Source organism: Temnothorax nylanderi, unplaced genomic scaffold (genome assembly GCF_030848795.1).
Source record: "Temnothorax nylanderi isolate EJ_2023f unplaced genomic scaffold, tnyl_v1.0 TNYL_tig0033_pilon, whole genome shotgun sequence".
Lineage (NCBI taxonomy): Eukaryota > Metazoa > Arthropoda > Insecta > Hymenoptera > Formicidae > Temnothorax > Temnothorax nylanderi.
The window spans coordinates 1,398,115-1,416,863 of NW_027249095.1; the positions used below are offsets into that span (position 1 = coordinate 1,398,115).

Here is an 18,749-nt window from a genome sequence, read left to right on the forward strand (position 1 = left end):
TCGTCACTACAATTATCTCGAAATCTGTATGTTGTGCGAACTCGGCAGGCAGCATGCTACATGCCGTTCTGTGGAGTATTGCAACATGATCCGTTTCAATGGATAATTAGTGAATTCAGTAATACATTCAATTAATTGATTAACACTCCTATTGAAATGATAGATTTAGGGAAACAATTTTTCATAATATTCATTTTTAGTAAATAAGAATTTTTTAATGAAACATATATTCTTTTTGTGGAATTTGCAGGCATCTAATACCTCCTTGTAAGTCTTTCAATAAAAATAAATTTTATAACATGATACAATTTTGCGTCTATCAAGATACTTATAAATTTTCAATCAATTTCAGATTATGTATGTACATGAATTGCAGGATTGAATAATGTGAGCAACGGAGAACTGTAACATATCGATTGTTTAGTAGCAATTAACTTAATTGTGATGGATTGAATACAATATTTGACATTTACTTTAAATTACGTTAAATATTACGTGTCCACTATATATGTGTGTGCATATCATGTAAAGCCTATTTTTTGGAGCACGATGATAATAATACACGGCTTTTGGCCGACTTATAACTCCACCCCCCTCTTTCTCCTCGAAAACGACCTTAAACACGGTAGCAGTCCAAAAGATTGAAAATCCAACGAAAAAGATAATTTTGCCCGGTGCACTAAATGCACGTAAAATACTGTCTTAATCACCAATTCCTTTACTTTCTATCTATTTAGAATAAAGCAAAAGTGTATTTGAGTATTAGAAAGAGAAGAAATACGCCCATGACAATTTGATTTACTGAATTTACCTAATTCGGATATGTATATGTGCGAGAAATCACAGTCATTTTGACACAAGTAGATGCGAAAAAAAAGGTGAAAGTGGCCCAAATCCCGGACGTCGATGCCAGAGGGGCGCTAAAAGTTACTTTACCGATCAAACTTTTATTCAACTGCGGACGGGAGCGCCAAATTCATGGTATGCCCCGGACGCAGTTTTCTCTTCGCACGGCCCTGCTTTGACATCCGACATTATAATAAACAAAATATGTTGCCAAACAAAGGAAAACGGGTAGAAGTTAAAAGTAATACTGTTCCTTTGTGAGGCCAGTTTAGACATAAGATCTATTACCGTAAGTCATTTGCAAAGGCTACAACTCGATTCCCTAAAATGGATTTTTCAAGAACCACTATAGATCCACACTCTTTAGCGCAACCAGGTATTTCAATTATTTAATTAGCTACATAAACGTAATATATGAAATTATAAGTTTATTTACTTATTTTCTTTTTGAAGAAATAGGATAAGAGGAATATTTGCGAAAATTATTAATACGTTTAAAAGACAAAACTGCTGCACATATCCTTAGCTTTTTAGCAATTTATAATTTTCAAAATTAGATTATTCTTTCACAGTTTAAATTAACTGACAACATTCTGCGCACCTTCTTGAATACATAAAATATATTAAATTTACAATGAGCATAAAAGTATAAAAATTGTTTGTTTTAGAAATTTTAGAAATAATACTACACACAATTGTATAATAATTTTATAATTGCAATATATATTATTTTTCGTCATATACTTCCTCAATACATGTATATATCATTACATATTATTTATATTTTTTAATTTCTGTATCTTTCTAATTGTAAGAAGAGGCACGTGTAAAACATATCGATTTAGAATTGAACGTGGATTTTTATGAAAAAGTTCTCAAAGGAAAAGCGATTTTAACTATAGAAAGGAAACCTTCAGTTAACCAAATAGTAAGTAAATGTTTTCCTCCATATCGAACAATAATTTTGTCTGGTGTTAATAAGTAATATTGAATGTGTAATATTAGATTTTAGATCGCCTCGGACTTGTTATATCAAGTGTCGCAGACATTGATGACAACCCTTTATATATTTATCATTATGATACAGCTCTTGGAAGTCCTATTCACGTAGTGTTACCACAAGTTGTTAATATTATTTATAACTCTGAGTAAATATAAGATATTTTTTAAAAAAGTACAATTACTAACAATTATTAATTTAGAAAGTTGAATACGCTCACAATATGATATTTTCAGATATAAAATTCAGATAGAATATAAAACAACCTCAAAATCTTCTGCATTACATTGGCTGACACCTGCACAAACTGCTGATGGTTTACATCCCTTTCTATTATCTAACAACAAGGTAAACCGACTATATAAGAATATTTTTTTTACATTAACATAGATTATGTAAAAGTCTCTGATTTTTCAGCTAATGTATGCTAGAACATGGTTTCCCTGCCAGGATACCCCGTCAGTCAAATTTACATACACTGCTAAGGTAAGAATTTAATCACAGGTAGTATTTGTATGCATTCCACATTGATTCATTTACAATATTTACATAAAAAGAATGACGTGCGACTGATTATTATTGATATTATTGATAAAAATAATAAAAATTTACGAGGAGATAGAATGCATTAGTGAAGAAATGAATCAAATGTATTTAAACTCAAATGCCTATATTTTCTTATAACCTTCTTATTTTAATAATAAGAGAAATAGGATCGACAATATACAATATCAAGAATTAAAAGCCTTGCGATCCAAGCCTAGTTCTTTGACGGCCTTATGTTAGTTTCTGTATATATATACTATATATATACATATAATTTTTCCAACAAACTGCGCGCCGATTAATGTCGGACTTTAAACCACAGTTATTGTTATAATTAAAAACCCTTCCCTCCCCGGAATTAAATCGACTCGATTTAATTATCTAAAAACTGTAAAGAATTTTATTGCGAAAAAAATTACCTCAGCCAGGGTTCGAACCTGGAATTTCCCTCATTCCGTGTAGGGCGTCGTACCAATTCGACCACCGAGGCATGTGGTAATGTTTATCGCAATAACCGGTGATAATAGTTTGGAACGTTTTACTCAGGCGACGATAATTAAATTGAGTCGATTTAATTCCGGGGAGGGAAGGGTTTTTAATTCTAACAATAACTGTGTTTTAAAGTCCGACATTAATCGGCGCGCAGTTTGTTGGAAAAATTATATGTATATATATAGTATATATATATACAGAAACTAACATAAGGCCGTCAAAGAACTAGGCTTGGATCGCAAGGCTTTTAATTCTTGATATTGTATATTGTCGATCCTATTTCTCTTATTATTATTTATTCACGTCGCCTGAGTAAAACGTTCCAAACTATTATCACCGGTTATTGCGATAAACATTACCACATGCCTCGGTGGTCGAATTGGTACGACGCCCTACACGGAATGAGGGAGGTTCCAGGTTCGAACCCTGGCTGAGGTAATTTTTTTCGCAATAAAATTCTTTACAGTTTTTAGATAATTAAATCGAGTCGATTTAATTCCGGGGAGGGAAGGGTTTTTAATTCTAACAATAACTGTGTTTTAAAGTCCGACATTAATCGGCGCGCAGCTTCTTATTTTAATTAAATTGAAATAAAGTATCTATTTAATTTTTATTGACATGTATTTCATGGTTTAGATTTCAGTACCAAAAACATTTACAGTTCTAATGTCCGCTCTTCTGCAAGATGTATGCGTGGGTCCGGAGCGAGACGTATATGAATTCTGTCAAGATAAGTCAGTACCATCTTATGCGGTCATTATTGCTGTGGGCGCATTAGAAAAAGAACAGCTTAATGCTCGGAGCAGTCTATATGCCGAAAAAACATATTTTACTTCCGCTCGCCATACGTTCCGTTCAGGCATTAATACGATAGAATGCATGTTGGAGGATGCCAAAAGTTTGTGTGGACCTTATGTTTGGGGTAAAACATCAACCAAACTTGTTGATATTTGTTTATTTAAAATATATACAATAAATTTTAACTTTGCGTATTATCAATCCTCCCTTTTTGCTAATATTTATTATTTCTTCTTATATTACATGTAAAATGATATTTCTAGGTAGATACGATATATGCGTGCTTCCACCAAGTATCGCCCATTTTGAAATAGAATGTCCATGCGTGATGTTTATTTCGCCGATTCTATTGCCTGGAGATTATTCTTGTATCAGTTTACTCGCTCAACGTATCTCAGAAAGCTGGGCAGGATGTTTAGTTACGTGTTTGAATTATGAGCATTTGTGGTTAAATAAGAGTTTCAGTATTTTTATTGGCAGAAAAATTATAAGCAAACTATTGATACAGATTGAAGATATGAACTCTTTTCTCAAAAGAAGAGGACTATGCAATCTGCGATATAAGGTAAGGTATTAACTTTAATTAAGTCAAAAGAATAATAATGTTTAAAATGTAATAAATAATGTTTCCAAATGAGACACACACACACACATTCTTGCATTCTTTCTGCAATATTTTCTGAAATTGTATGATAGATTCAAGAATCCACAAATGTCACCTGGCCAAAATGCTTATTACCCAATTTGGGAGGTTTGTTTCCCGTTATTGAAGCTACCCAATATGTGCCATATGAAAGGGGATATATCCTTTTAGAGAAACTAGAGATTATGTTAGGAGGATCCTCAGTATTCGAACCATTTTTAAAAACTTATTTTAATGCATTTGCATTCAAAAGTATAAGCACTCAAGATTGGCAAATCTACTTGTATCAATACTTTTCTGACAAAAAAGAGGTAACTACTCTTTTATACATACAAACTACAGTTTCACTAGTATTCATATTTTTATCATTTAAAAACAACGACTTCAATGATGTTTTCAGATGTTAGATGATGTTGCATGGTGCGTGTGGTACTGTAATAACCCTCTGCCACCTATCATACCGGAAAAGACCGCATGGGAAACAAAGTATTACGAGTTAGCGAAAGAATGGGTCAAATGGGATTGTCAAACCCATAATATACCTGATGCTTTAAGGGATAGATATATAAATTTACACTCGGAGAGAATATTATTCTTATACTACCTAAATGATTTTCACGAGAAATTGACCAGGAAGAAGCTGATATGTATTTTAAAACATTACAAATTCGAGGAATATTACAAACATAATACAATAATACGGTAAATATTTATATCTTTATTCAGAGTGATTCACATTTGCTTAACGCAAAGCGCATTTAATTCACAGATTCTTTTGGCTGATATTGTGCATTAAAGTTCGATGGGCTAAGAAAGTTGACTCAGCTTTGAACTTTGCTATTGAATATTGTTCGCCGTTTATTGCATGTCCTATATTTAAACGTTTGTACGAATGGGAAGGAATGCGTCGAAAAGCGATCGAAACATATAAGAGTAATAAAGGAAAAATGTTGTATGAAACCCAGAAAGAATTGGACGAAATTCTACATCTAAAATCATGATTATCTAGTTATCATTAATCTAATTTACTGTTTTAATCACTAACTTGTTAGTAATTGTAATATAAAATTATTTATTTATTATAAAAAAAGTTTTTGAACTGTTTATGGAACAAATATGAAAGAAACAAATTTTTATAACACGCATTTGAAATAAGATAATTTCATTGGAATGTAAGGAATTGTTTATGTAGCTGCTTTGTTTAAGTAGTTGCAGAGTCAACAATTGAAGGGAGATCGGTTCGCTGTGATGCATGATAACAATTCCCGTTGGATCGTCAAAAGACGCATTTTATAAAAACAAAAATGTATCATTATATACAAAATATCTTGTAATTAACCGTTAAAATGTAATTTTTTGTACGTAACAAATATATCTGCATAAGTTTCTGAATTTCATGTTTTTTCCAATGGACCACGTATTATTACTTGAATACCTAACTAAAATATTAGCTTCTGACAAAATGATCGAATCGTAGATACACGTAAATGATCTCATGACGTCAATGATCTAACTCCTTGATTAATTACGTTAGCATAGCTCAAACTTTGTCTACTTGATAAAAAATAATTATTATATAAGGTGAAAATAATGATTACTTCATAATTGTTTGTAAAGGGTTGGGAACGTCCCTTCAAAACGCCTTGCAACCCTGAGGGGAGTCAATAAACGTATCTAATCTAATGATTACTTCATATTCTGGCTTCAAGAAAAATTTATAATGCATATTGCTGATATTAATATGTCTAGTCTCTTTTTAATTTGTAATATCTATAATTGATGCTAGAGGATCAATTTTCATTGTCTATCACTTACGCGACAGCTAAGACGTTATCCCTTACGGATTTTGACAATCCCATTAATGGTAGTCGTTCGCTGGATTTCAATTGCTAAAGGAAAGTCTGCGATATGAAATTATTCGCTTTGCAGCGAATTTGTGCGCTAGAATTAAGTAAAATATAACATGTAATTATTTCCAAACATAACTTTCTTTGCAAACATATATGTAAGGGAGACCGGGGCGAAGTCGTCACCGAGGCGAAGTCGTCACTACAATTATCTCGAAATCTGTATGTTGTGTGAACTCGGCAGGCAGCATGCTACATGCCGTTCTGTGACGAAGTGCAACATGATCCGTTTCAATGGATAATTAGTGATTTCATTAATACATTCAATTAATTGATTAACACTCCTATTGAAATAACAGATTTAAGGAAACAATTTTTCATAATATTCATTTTTAGTAAATGAGAATTTTTTAATAGAACGTATATTCTTTTTGTGGAATTTGCAGGCATCTAATACCTCCTTGTAAGTCTTTCAATAAAAATAAATTTTATAACATGATACAATTTTGCGTCTATCAAGATACTTATAACTTTTCAATCAATTTCAGATTATGTATGTACATGAATTGCAGGATTGAGTAATGTGAGCAACGGAGAACTGTAACATATCAATTGTTTAGTAGTAATTAACTTAATTGTGATGGATTAAATACAATATTTGACATTTACTTTAAATTACGTTAAATATTACGTGTCCACTATATATGTGTGTGCATATCATGTGAAGCCTATTTTTTTGGAGCACGATAATAATACACGGCTTTTATCCGACTTATAACTCCACCCCCCCTCTTTCTCCTCGAAAACGACCTTAACACGGTAGCAGTCCAAAAGATTGAAAATCCAACGAAAAAGATAATTTTGCCCGGTGCACTAAATGCACGTAAGATACTTTTTTAATCACCAATTCCTTTACTTTCTACCTATTTAGAATAAAGCAAAAGTGCATCTGAGTATTAGAAAGAGAAGAAATACGCCCATGACAGTTTGATTTACTGAATTTATCTAATTCGGATATGTATATGTGCGAGAAATCACAGTCATTTTGACACAGGCCGATGCGAAAAAAAAGGTAAAAGTGGCCCAAATCCCGGGCGCCGATGTCAGAGGGGCGCTAAAAGTCACTTTACCGATCAAACTTCTATTCAACTACGGAAGGGAGCGCCAAATTCATGGTATGTCCCGGGCGCAGTTTTCTCTTCGCACGGCCCTGCTTTGACATCCGACATTATAATAAACAAAATATGTTGCCAAACAAAGGAAAACGGGTAGAAGTTAAAAGTAATACTGTTCCTTTGTGAGGCCAGTTTAGACATAAGATCTATTACCGTAAGTCATTTACAAAGGCTACAACTCGATTCCCTAAAATGGATTTTTCAAGAACCACTATAGATCCACACTCTTTAGCGCAACCAGGTATTTCAATTATTTAATTAGCTACATAAACGTAATATATGAAATTATAAGTTTATTTACTTATTTTCTTTTTGAAGAAATATAATAAGGAATATTTGCGAAAATTATTAATACGTTTAAAAGACAAAACTGCTGCACATATCCTTAGCTCTTTAGCAATTTAAAATTCTCAAAATTAGATTATTCTTTCACAGTTTTAACTAACTGACAACATTCTGCGCACCTTCTTGAATACATAGAATATATTAAATTTACAATAAGCATAAAGGTATAAAAATTGTTTGTTTTAGAAATTTTAGAAATAATACTACACACAATTATATAATAATTTTATAATTGCAATATATATTATTTTTCGTCATATACTTCCTCAATACATGTATTTATCATTACCTATTATTCATATTTTTTAATTTCTGTATCTTTCTAATTGTAAGAAGAGGTACGTGTAAAACATATCGATTTAGAATTGAACGTGGATTTTTATGAAAAAGTTCTCAAAGGAAAAGCGATTTTAACTATAGAAAGGAAACCTTCAGTTAACCAAATAGTAAGTAAATGTTTTCCTCCATATCAAACAATAATTTTGTCTGGTGTTAATATGTAATATTGAATGTGTAATATTAGATTTTAGATTGCCTCGGACTTGTTGTGTTAAGTGTCACAGACATTGATGACAAACCTTTAGATTGTCATGATATAGATGTTGATAGTTTAGCTCTTGGAAATCCTTTTAACGTACAGTTACCACAGCCGGTTGATATTATTTATAACTCTGAGTAAATATAAGATATTTTAAAAAAAAAGTACAATTACTAACAATTATTAATTTAGAAAGTTGAATACACTCACAATATGATATTTTCAGATATAAAATTCAGATTGAATATAAAACAATTTCAACCTCTCCTGCATTACATTGGCTAACACCTGCGCAAACTGCTGATAATTTACATTCCTTTCTATTATCTAACAACAAGGTAAACCGACTATATAAGGATATTTTTTTTACATTAACATAGATTATGTAAAAATCTCTGTTTTTTCAGCTAATGTATGCTAGAGCATGGTTTCCCTGCCAGGATACCCCATCTGTCAAATTTACATACACTGCTAAGGTAAGAATTTAATCACAGGTAGTATTTGTATGCATTCCGCATTGATTCATTTACAATATTTACATGAAAAGAATGACGTGCGATTGATTATTATTAATATTATTGATAAAAATAATAAAAATTTACGAGGCGATGGAATGCATTAGTGAAGAAATGAATCAAATGTATATTTAAACTCAAATGCCTATATTTTCTTATAAACTTTTTATTTTAATTAAATTAAAATAAAGTATCTATTTAATTTTTATTTACATATATTTCATGGTTTAGATTTCAGTACCAAAAGTATTTACAGTTCTAATGTCCGCTGTTTTCCAAAATAAAAACTCCGAGGATCCGAAATTAGACGTATATGAATTCTGTCAAGATAAGTCAGTACCATCTTATGCGGTCATTATTGCTGTGGGCGCATTAGAAAAAGAAGAACTTAATGCTCGGAGCAGTCTATATGCCGAAAAAACATATTTGACTTCCGCTCGCCATACGTTCCGTTCAGGCATTAATACGATTGAATGCATGTTGAAGGATGCCAAAAGTTTGTGTGGACCTTATTTTTGGAGTAAAACATCAACCAAATTTATATACACAATAAATTTTAACTTTGCGTATTATCAATCCTCCCTTTTTGCTAATTGTTATTATTTCTTGTTATATTACATATAAAATTATATTTCTAGGTAGATACGATATATGCGTGCTTCCACCAAGTATCGCCCATTTTGAAATAGAATGTCCATGCGTGATGTTTATTTCGCCGACTCTACTGCCTGGAGATCGTTCTATTATCAGTTTACTTGCACGGTATATCTCAAAGAGCTGGGCAGGATATTTAGTTACGTGTTCGAATTATGAGCATTTGTGGTTAAATAAGAGTTTCAGCATTTTCATTAGCAGAAAAATTATAAGCAAACTATTGATACAGATTGAAGATATAAACTCTCTTCTCAAAAGAAAAGGACTATGCATTCTGCGATATAAGGTAAGGTATTAACTTTAATTAAATCAAAAGAATGAAGTAATAAATAATGTTTCCAAATGAGAAAATCTTACCATGTATACACAACAAACAAACAAACACACACACACACATTCCCCCATTCTCACTGCAATATTTTCTGAAATTGTATGATAGATTAAAAAATCCACAAATTTCACCTGGCCAAAATGCTTATTACCCAATTTGAAAGATGTGTTTCCCGCTATTGAAGCTACCGAATATGTGCCATATGAAAGGGGATGTATGCTTTTAGAGGAACTAGAGAATATGTTAGGAGGACCCTCAGTATTCGAACCATTTTTTAAATCTTATTTTAATGAATTTGCATTCAAAAGTATAAACACTCAAGAGTGGAAGGCCTACTTGTATCAATACTTTCCTGAGAAAAAGGAGGTAACATCGCTTCTATACATACAAACTACAGTTTCACTAGTATTCATATCTTTAGCACTTAAAAACAACGACTTCAATGATGTTTTTAGATGCTAGATGATGTTGCATGGAGCATGTGGTTCTGTGATGACCCTCCGCCACCCATCGTGCCGGAAAAGACCGCATGGGAAACAAAGTATTTCGAGTTAGCAGAAGAATGGACCCAAACCCATAATATACCTGATGCTTTAAGGGATAGAAATATCAATTTACACTTGGAGAAATCATTATTCTTACAGTACCTACATGTCCTACATCATCTTCGTGTAAAATTAATAACCGAGGAGAAGCTGAAACGGATTTTAGAACATTACAAATTTGAGGAATACTGCGAACATAATGCTGTAATACGGTAAATATATATATCTTTATTCAGATTGATTTACATTTGCTTGATGTAAAGCGCATTTATTTCACAGGTTCTTATGGCTGCTATTGTGCATTAAAGTTCGATGGGCTAAGAAAGTTGACTCAGCTTTGAACTTTGCTATTGAATATTGTTTGCCGGTTATTGCATGTCCCATATTTAAACGTTTGTACGAATGGGAAGAAATGCGTCGAAAAGCGATCGAAACATATAAGAGTAATAAAGGAAAGATGTTGTATGAAACCCAGAAAGAATTGGACGAAATTCTACATCTAAAATCATAATTATCTGGTTATCATTAACCTAATTTTCTGTTTTAATCACTAACTTGTTAGTAACTGTAATATAAAATTATTTATTATAAAAAAAACTTTTTGAACTGTTTATGGAACAAATATGAGGGAAACAAATTTTTATAACACGCATTTGATGTAAGATATAATATCGTTGGAATTTAAGACGTTGTTTATTTTGTTTAAGTAGTTGCAGAGTTAACAATTGAAGAGAGCTCGATTCGCTGTGATGCACGATAATTCCCGTTGGATCGTCAAAATCATTTAAATGTAAAAAAATAAAAAATATATCTTTATACACATAAAATATCTTTACTTATAATTAATCGTTATAATGTAATTTTTTGTACGTAGCATAAATATATCTGCATTTGTTTCTGAATTTCATGTCTTTCACAATAGACTACGTATTACTTCAAGTAAAGCATTAGCTTTTGACAAAAAGATCGAATCATAGATATACGTAATTTTTTTATGTTACCTCCTTGATTAATTATCAATCATTATCATAGCTCACACTTCATCTATTTGTTAAAAAATAATTATTATATATGGTAAAAATATAAATTCTTTTTGTGCAATATGCACGCATCTAATACTTTTTTGTGTGTTCTTACATAAAAATAAATTTTATAACGTGATTTAAATTTTACGATATCTATCCAGATATAATTTTTCAATCAATTTTAGTTTATCTTGCAAAGTCCGGTATTTATTTTTTGGAGCACCATGCTATCGCATGATTTTTCGCCAACTATAACTCCTTCTCTCTCTAATACGACTTAGACGCGATAGTAATTGTCTATTTGATTGATTACATGATTTGTTCATTTTCACGATTTAAGTACGATTTTTCGCACACAAATTGATGGCTGAAATGGAGGCCCCGTACCTTGAGGATTATTTCAGGGCGTTATTATAATTTTCAACGTCATATCGTCACCGATTTAAATGAATGAATCGTAACAGTTCGTCGCGCCGCGATGCGTTCGGGAGTGCCGTTAAAGTAATCAGAAGAAATGACTTCTTCAGACTTTTTTTAAATATAAAGAAAATCTTTACATGTATGTAATTAAAGCGTACGAGTCTCGCATTCGACGACAGTTTGACTTACTAAATTTACCTAATTTAAACATGTCTCTGCGCGAGGAATCACAGTAACATTGACGTTCTAATAAACAGAGCGTGTTACAAAACAAAGGAAAATGAGTAGGAGTTAAAACTAACTGAGGCTTTCGTGAGATCAATTTAGACATGAAGATCTATTATCACAAGTCATTTGGAAAGTCTACAACGCGACTCTTTTGAAATGGATCTACCGATCGTAGAATCTACCGATGATCTATATTCTTCTGCGAAATCAGGTATGTTAATTATTTAATTAGTTACACGGAGAGAATTTTCTCTTAAAATTTACCCTGAAATCATGGTAGTTATGGGACAACATGTACCACCAAGAATTTTATGCGAGCTATTCTGATTAATATCCACCATAATAAAAGATATTAATATCTATTACATTAAAATATAAAATATGTTTGATTAATTTTACTAAAATATATCTAGGAAATTTCAATAATTTTTCAAAATTTACCAATCTGCTTGGTAATTTTTATCATGTTCTTTGTAAAATGTCTTTTGTATATTTTAAAAATTCCTTGGTTGCCAAGTTGTCCCAAGTTTGTAGTGAATTTAAAGGTAAAATATAACAAAAAATTCTTTCCGTGTACATAAGCATAATATAATAAATTTAAAACTTTTTTCTTAAAGAAAATAGAATAAAGAATATGTTTGCAGAATTTATTAAAATGTTTGAAGGACGAAACAGTTGCACATATCCTTAGCTCTTAAATAATATCATATTTCTTGTCATGTACTTGCTCATTACACGTATATATCATTACTTATTATTTATATTTTTTAACTTCTGTATCTTTCTAATGGTAAGACTTGGCACGTGTAGAAGATATCTATTTAGAATTAAATGTAAATTTTAATCAAAAAGTTCTCCAAGGAAAAGCGATTTTGACAATAGAAAGAAAACCTTTAATTAATGAGATAGTAAGTAAACATTTTCTTTTATATCCTACATAAGTCTTGACTTTTTATTAATATGTAATATCGAATTATTAGATTTTAGATCAACTCATTCCTTATGAAACAGAACTTTTGCAAATCGCACATATATTTAACTTTATATAAGAATTTATTTAATTAAAGCAAGAAAGTCGTATTGAATCGATCGCTTGTCACTGATATTGTAAACATACTTAATTGTAAGCTCTTTTACCAATTTAATTCATAATTAAAATATCGCGAGCAAATATGTCACATATAAATAAATACAAATAATAATTTCTACATATAAGTTACTAGTAAATATTTGAATTTCATATATAATTAAAATTTAATTAAAATATAATTTATTTGAATTCTGTTTTTGTCAAGAAGTGAAATAAAAGAACTGCAGAAGAAAGACAAATATAATGAGATAAAATTTCTTATAAATTATTTTTAAAAAATCGCTGTATATAGCGATTATTGAAGTAACAGAATCTAAAACGCGTACAAGTGTTCGTCAAAATATCGTGCAAAAGAATATTTTGAATTAATATATATTTTAATAAAATAGAAAATAATTTTAAGTAATAAAGATAATATGAGAAATAAGAGGATATAAAAAAATGTTGAATTTTGACATTATGTAATTACAAAGCTGTTACGTAAATTTCTCATCGATGTTTTTATTGCCTAAACAAAGTCTTCTTTTGAAATTAAAGATAGTTATCCTAAAATATAAATGTATGTTGTTCTATCTAGAAATAATTAATGACTATTGAACTCTATATTCAACTCTATATTATCTCCACATCTACGTTAACGTTCTTACGTCAGTATCTTTCTTATAACCATTTATTTTACTTTCAACATGTCAATATAACTTTGTCAAAGATTTTTATTGGATTAAGTATTACAAAATATCGGGTTTATATATTAATATACGTACATTAAATAAATACGCGGTAAGAATACAGTCTTATTAATTAACATATGCATTCTTTGAGCATCGTGACATACTTCTTATGATATTTTTAATTCGCACAATAGCATTTTTTTTTGGTAGCAGCGATTATCGCACAGCTGTACTTTTCCTCAGAAATGTTCACAATCCCATGCCTCCGATAATTAATTTCTACATTGGGCGAAATCGCTTAGTGTGCCGAGCAATTAAACGCGTGGGATTGCGTGTAATTATCACATCAAGATTGGTTTATTATGGTTCTAGAAAACAGATTATCTCCTCTACTGATCTACTGATCTCTATTGAAGAGTCCTTTTCTTTTTCAGTCCTATATTTCAGCGTTACAACCTTCACTTTTTACTACAAACTTGCAACTATACGGTATCATGCACGTCCGTGATACAGATAACGAATAGAGATATCCTTTTGACGGCTTCAAAGGATCGTTAGTAGAGATTTAGCGCTCTATTTATGTTGCGCATTTAGCGTTAAATGTAGATATTCGAGATCTTGAGTTTCACTCATTTAATAAGACGGTTGAATTATCGAGATGTCAAAATATAAATATTGACGTCACCAATAGATATTGATTAATATCTATTTTGCATCAAGGAACAACACTTACAGCGGAAATTAATAAAATCGATTTTGTTACATACTTTTAGAAATGGAATAAAAAAGTGTAATAAAAGATTCAATTAAATCCCGCGCGTATCGTCGTATTCTGATGATTACGCGTGTGCCGTAATTTAATTGACGATTGAATTCCGTTTTTGCGATTTATGAAAATCACATAACTTTATTCTTCTCAGAATGCAAAGCCAAATCAAAATCAATTGTATATTTGACAATTATTCGTATATCTCAGTTTTAGATTACAATATCGTGATGTATATATTACTTCAGATTGTAGAAATTACAGAATCAACACTTTTTTCATTAATTGTAAGATAAAAGGATTTCGGACAGCATTTTGCACATATGGCGTATAAGTACTTCAGAGATAATCACATGTATCGCGAGATAACAGATGAGTAGCTGGATTTAGCGTTAAAAATGCGGCGAGAAAGTAGACCTAACGAATTGTTTTTCCAAATACACGATTCTAGTGCGCAAAGTCAAGTTTTCCAGAAATGGTCGGAAGTCAAAGCACGCCTTATTCGCGAATTATCTTTCGTCCGATCGTCAAAATGTCATAAGCCACGTTCTAGTCGTCCATTTCACTCGCGGGTAATTGCACAGAGTGATTGCGGCGCAGGGTAACAATCGGAAATTTTTGTCAATCAGTCTACGATCCGATAGCTATACGGCAGGAAATTGCGAAACGATCGTAGCCGCGCGAAAGCAGACGATGATCAAATGAAGAAGGGGGGGAAAAGAACGAAAGAGAGAACGTATGATTGTCCCTTCGCGGATGAACGGTGGAAAGATGCACGACCCGTCTCACCAGATCCGGTGCTGCGATTAACGATGAGAACGGATTTTCTCACGAGGCCCTGACACATTCCCCTGGTGGCCGGGCAGCCTTATTCTCTCACGTATACGGAATATGGAATGGGTCGAGGAAGATTGCACGTGACGCGTTTTGTCGTAGATAAGCGTACGATAATGTACCACGACAGATGCATCCTGTTTCCGTACGAGCGTGTCTTACGCTGTGAGGGACCAGCGTATAAAATAGTAACTTAGAAAAGTATTCAGCTCCAAAAGGCTTTTAAATTAAATGTGAATTTTTACAGTTTGAATTGTATTATCTCACTTGAATTGCATAATCTCAGAGCAATATGCTAATTAACATGGATAATAAAAAAATGAGAGACGCGACGTTCCAAATTCATAAATAAAAATCAGTCAAGAACTAATCAAAGATTTTGCACAGAAAGAAAGTATTCTCGGTTTGGGATACTGTCTACATAATTTCAATCTTAATTTTAATCTGTATTTATTGTTTGGTTAAATAAATTACGTAAATTATTTAATCAGCTAAATTATATATAGAAACGTATAATTTTAAATTTTTCTAATATTAATATTAAAAATTTAATAATTGAGTATTTAGAGTGCCTTTATGTAATTTTTTTATGGATACAAGCATGCTGCAAGAGTTTACAACACGTCAGAAGATAACTATGTAAATACAAAACGCGCGCGGATGATGGAAGCATACCTAAATGATAATAAACCGTGTTAAGTGAATTACACGCTGATTATGCGCACAGCCTCTGCATTTAGAAGTTTATGTGCGATTTATCTAGATACCCCGTAACGCGATTGTGTTTTATGAGTATAAGAAATAAATAACCTCTTTACTGAAATGATTAAATCTTTAACAATGTTATATCACTTTATTACAAGCGAGCGTTTAATTACACCGTTTATCATACAAATTTATACAAAAACATTTTTATGGCCACATGTTAGACTCATCTTTCATTCTTTATTTAAATTTAAGATCAAGGTTTCCTATCCAGTAAACTTAAAGGAATATTTAGTAAAAATTTATGCTGAAAAGATCAGAGGATAGAAATAATCGCGAATAAGTTTAAGTTGATAATAAATTTAAATTGAAAATATGTATTAATATAGATTTTTGCTTGTACGGCTTATCGCGCCGTGAATATGATGCGTGTGTGTGGTACGTGGTACGACGTAGTAAACGTTGATCGAGAATGTGTTTTATCACGTTAAGCAGATTTTGGATTCTTGCGCGTAAAATTGAAGCGTGGTACTTTACGTTTGAAGTGCAGTAAAGTTCCAAGAAAGATAGTAAGTTTCCTCTGTATTTTTCCTACGCGATATAATTTTTAGCACTCTGTAATTTTTCGACACAGTATAATTCGTCATTTCATCCTCTTTACACGAATAAAAACTTTATAATTAGAATAATAAAGTTCCTACAAAAAAATTTAACTAAAAATTTCGTATTTATGTATGTTTAATTAACGAATAACTAAACTTCTTTAGTATTATTTTACAAATGTTAATTGATGCTATTTAACATACAATTACTACACTGAGAAAAAAATATTTAGATAAAAAAAAATATTTATTTAGATTGCTGCCAATAGCTTATTTACTTATTGTTAATATAATATACATATTTCTTTAGAATTAGATATTTTTACTTAATTTAAATAAAAATATTTAATTCTAAATAAATATGTGTATTATATTAAGTAAATATGCTATTAGCAGCAATCTAAATAAATATTTTTTTAAATCTAAATATTTTTTTCTCCGTGATATAATTAACATTCAATTAATATTTATAATTCCATATTTTTACTTAAAATTATATATATATATAAAACGACATAAATATCGATTTATCTGGCTTAATACATTTGAGTTTCTAATTTGTGACTTTCTAATCACATAATTTATCTATCGCTATAAATTATTATTACAAATTACTTACTTACTAAAATTATTTATACCGATTCGTACCGACATTACCGTCAGTGTTAAAAAATCGACCTCTCGTACCATTCGCGGTGCAGCTGGTTGTCACACAAATGGACGAGGTCAGGGTAGCCATTTGTCTCTAATACCGAGAAAGAAACATCGGGTCACTCAGCGTTTTCTGTCGCACCGGGTGACCTACTGTTCCTTTCTCGGAGTCGAGACAAAACGCGCCGCGATTACGACGGATACATTATTTATCCACATTCTTCTCTCTTTTACCACCGCAAATCTGTTGCCGAGATATACCTATTCCTCCCGCGCCGTCACCCTACGCGCGCAATATCATTTCGAAGGATTTTATTTTTAGCCGCCATCGATCATGCAATTTTTCTTTTTTTTTGCTTTGGCAAGAAAGGCCGGCCGACGATAGAGTGTCTATCGATCACCGCGCGGGGTGATTGATCGACGCATGTTGGCTTTATTGCACAGCAGCCGCAATCGTATAAAAATTTGTCGAAAGTAAGACACACTCCAGAAGTGAAGTATATCACGTATATCACGCGTCGTTCCTTCGGATGTTATAGATGGTAGAAAGGGAAAAGTCGAAAGTGTTATTTTTGCTCTTCAGCAGAGAGAGAGCAGAGTGCAGTAGCTAAGTAATAATCACGAATATGATTGCTATGTACTCTCAGTCACTTTCAGATCCATCGAGTTACATCCTATCGCTGCAAGTCGATAATTCGTCGGTTTTATTTTTAATTTTCCGACTTATTATTTTCAGTTCTAGTCGTTTCGTCTTTAAATATATTATTAATAACGGACACGACAAAGAGAGCTGACTCATTTTCATTATCTTTTATTTCTTAACTCTTTTATCTCCTCCTCTGATATAATCTTTTTTATTATTTAACAAATTAACAGATTATATATGTACAAAGTGTCACAAACTGGTCGAACTCGTACATTTTTTTCTCATACATCTCTTCCTGTGCTCTTCTTTCGCGTTCCTGGTAGCTGCGAGTCCGGTTCTCGCGGTTGTAGGAAGAGGTATTCCTTTCTCTCCGTAATAAAACCGCGTGGCAGTGAACCAGTTTACTTCTGGGTTTAACGTGACAAATGGACTATGACATTAAAGATCCCGATCTGTCTTCGTCCTTTCTAGCATAATTACCTACTATCGCGGCAACCGATACATAATCTTTCACTTGCTCGTTCGACTAACGTCATCGAAGATATTATCGGGTAATAGTTCTATTACAAATATACATAATAGATCGTGAAAATATTAATTTAAAAGATGGAATGGTGTAGAATAATAAATGAAACGATGCAGAATTGTGAAAGACAAAGAATTAATTGACTTTGTAATTATAATTAATATTAAATATAGAAAATAAAAGTACATTTAATAGTAAATAATTGTCGAACACGTAATTTTTAGGATTTTTGCTTTGCAGAGGAAGGAAAGAATATCTTCGACTCCCGATGTCCAAACAGACACCGCCGGAGTCATCGACCCGGCACGGC

General features: G+C 31.7%; 2 protein-coding genes across 2 annotated transcripts; both read left to right on the plus strand.

The window, feature by feature from the left end:
- The first annotated feature begins 1,136 nt into the window (after positions 1 to 1,136).
- Positions 1,137 to 5,654, plus strand: LOC139770880 (leukotriene A-4 hydrolase-like). The gene is made up of 10 exons (XM_071703135.1): positions 1,137 to 1,222; positions 1,662 to 1,774; positions 1,852 to 1,994; positions 2,083 to 2,194; positions 2,264 to 2,332; positions 3,521 to 3,806; positions 3,946 to 4,247; positions 4,379 to 4,636; positions 4,726 to 5,027; positions 5,095 to 5,654. The coding sequence occupies exons 1-10, from the start codon at positions 1,174 to 1,176 to the stop codon at positions 5,324 to 5,326; spliced, it is 1,866 nt and encodes a 621-aa protein (XP_071559236.1). The 5' UTR covers positions 1,137 to 1,173; the 3' UTR covers positions 5,327 to 5,654.
- A 2,808-nt stretch (positions 5,655 to 8,462) lies between these two features.
- Positions 8,463 to 11,036, plus strand: LOC139770881 (leukotriene A-4 hydrolase-like). Its single transcript, XM_071703136.1, has 7 exons — positions 8,463 to 8,568; positions 8,638 to 8,706; positions 8,977 to 9,265; positions 9,384 to 9,685; positions 9,839 to 10,096; positions 10,186 to 10,487; positions 10,555 to 11,036. The coding sequence occupies exons 2-7, from the start codon at positions 8,641 to 8,643 to the stop codon at positions 10,784 to 10,786; spliced, it is 1,449 nt and encodes a 482-aa protein (XP_071559237.1). The 5' UTR covers positions 8,463 to 8,568; positions 8,638 to 8,640; the 3' UTR covers positions 10,787 to 11,036.
- Positions 11,037 to 18,749: the final 7,713 nt, after the last annotated feature.

Coding starts and splice junctions, on each gene's coding strand:
- LOC139770881 (XM_071703136.1), top strand. CDS start 8,641: ATGTATGCTAGAGCATGGTTTCCCTGCCAGGATACCCCATCTGTCAAA. Junction 9,266..9,383: donor GTGTGGACCTTATTTTTGGA/GTAAAACATCAA, acceptor TTATATTTCTAG/GTAGATACGATATATGCGTG. Junction 9,686..9,838: donor TATGCATTCTGCGATATAAG/GTAAGGTATTAA, acceptor ATTGTATGATAG/ATTAAAAAATCCACAAATTT.
- LOC139770880 (XM_071703135.1), top strand. CDS start 1,174: ATGGATTTTTCAAGAACCACTATAGATCCACACTCTTTAGCGCAACCA. Junction 2,195..2,263: donor TTCTATTATCTAACAACAAG/GTAAACCGACTA, acceptor CTGATTTTTCAG/CTAATGTATGCTAGAACATG. Junction 5,028..5,094: donor AAACATAATACAATAATACG/GTAAATATTTAT, acceptor TTTAATTCACAG/ATTCTTTTGGCTGATATTGT.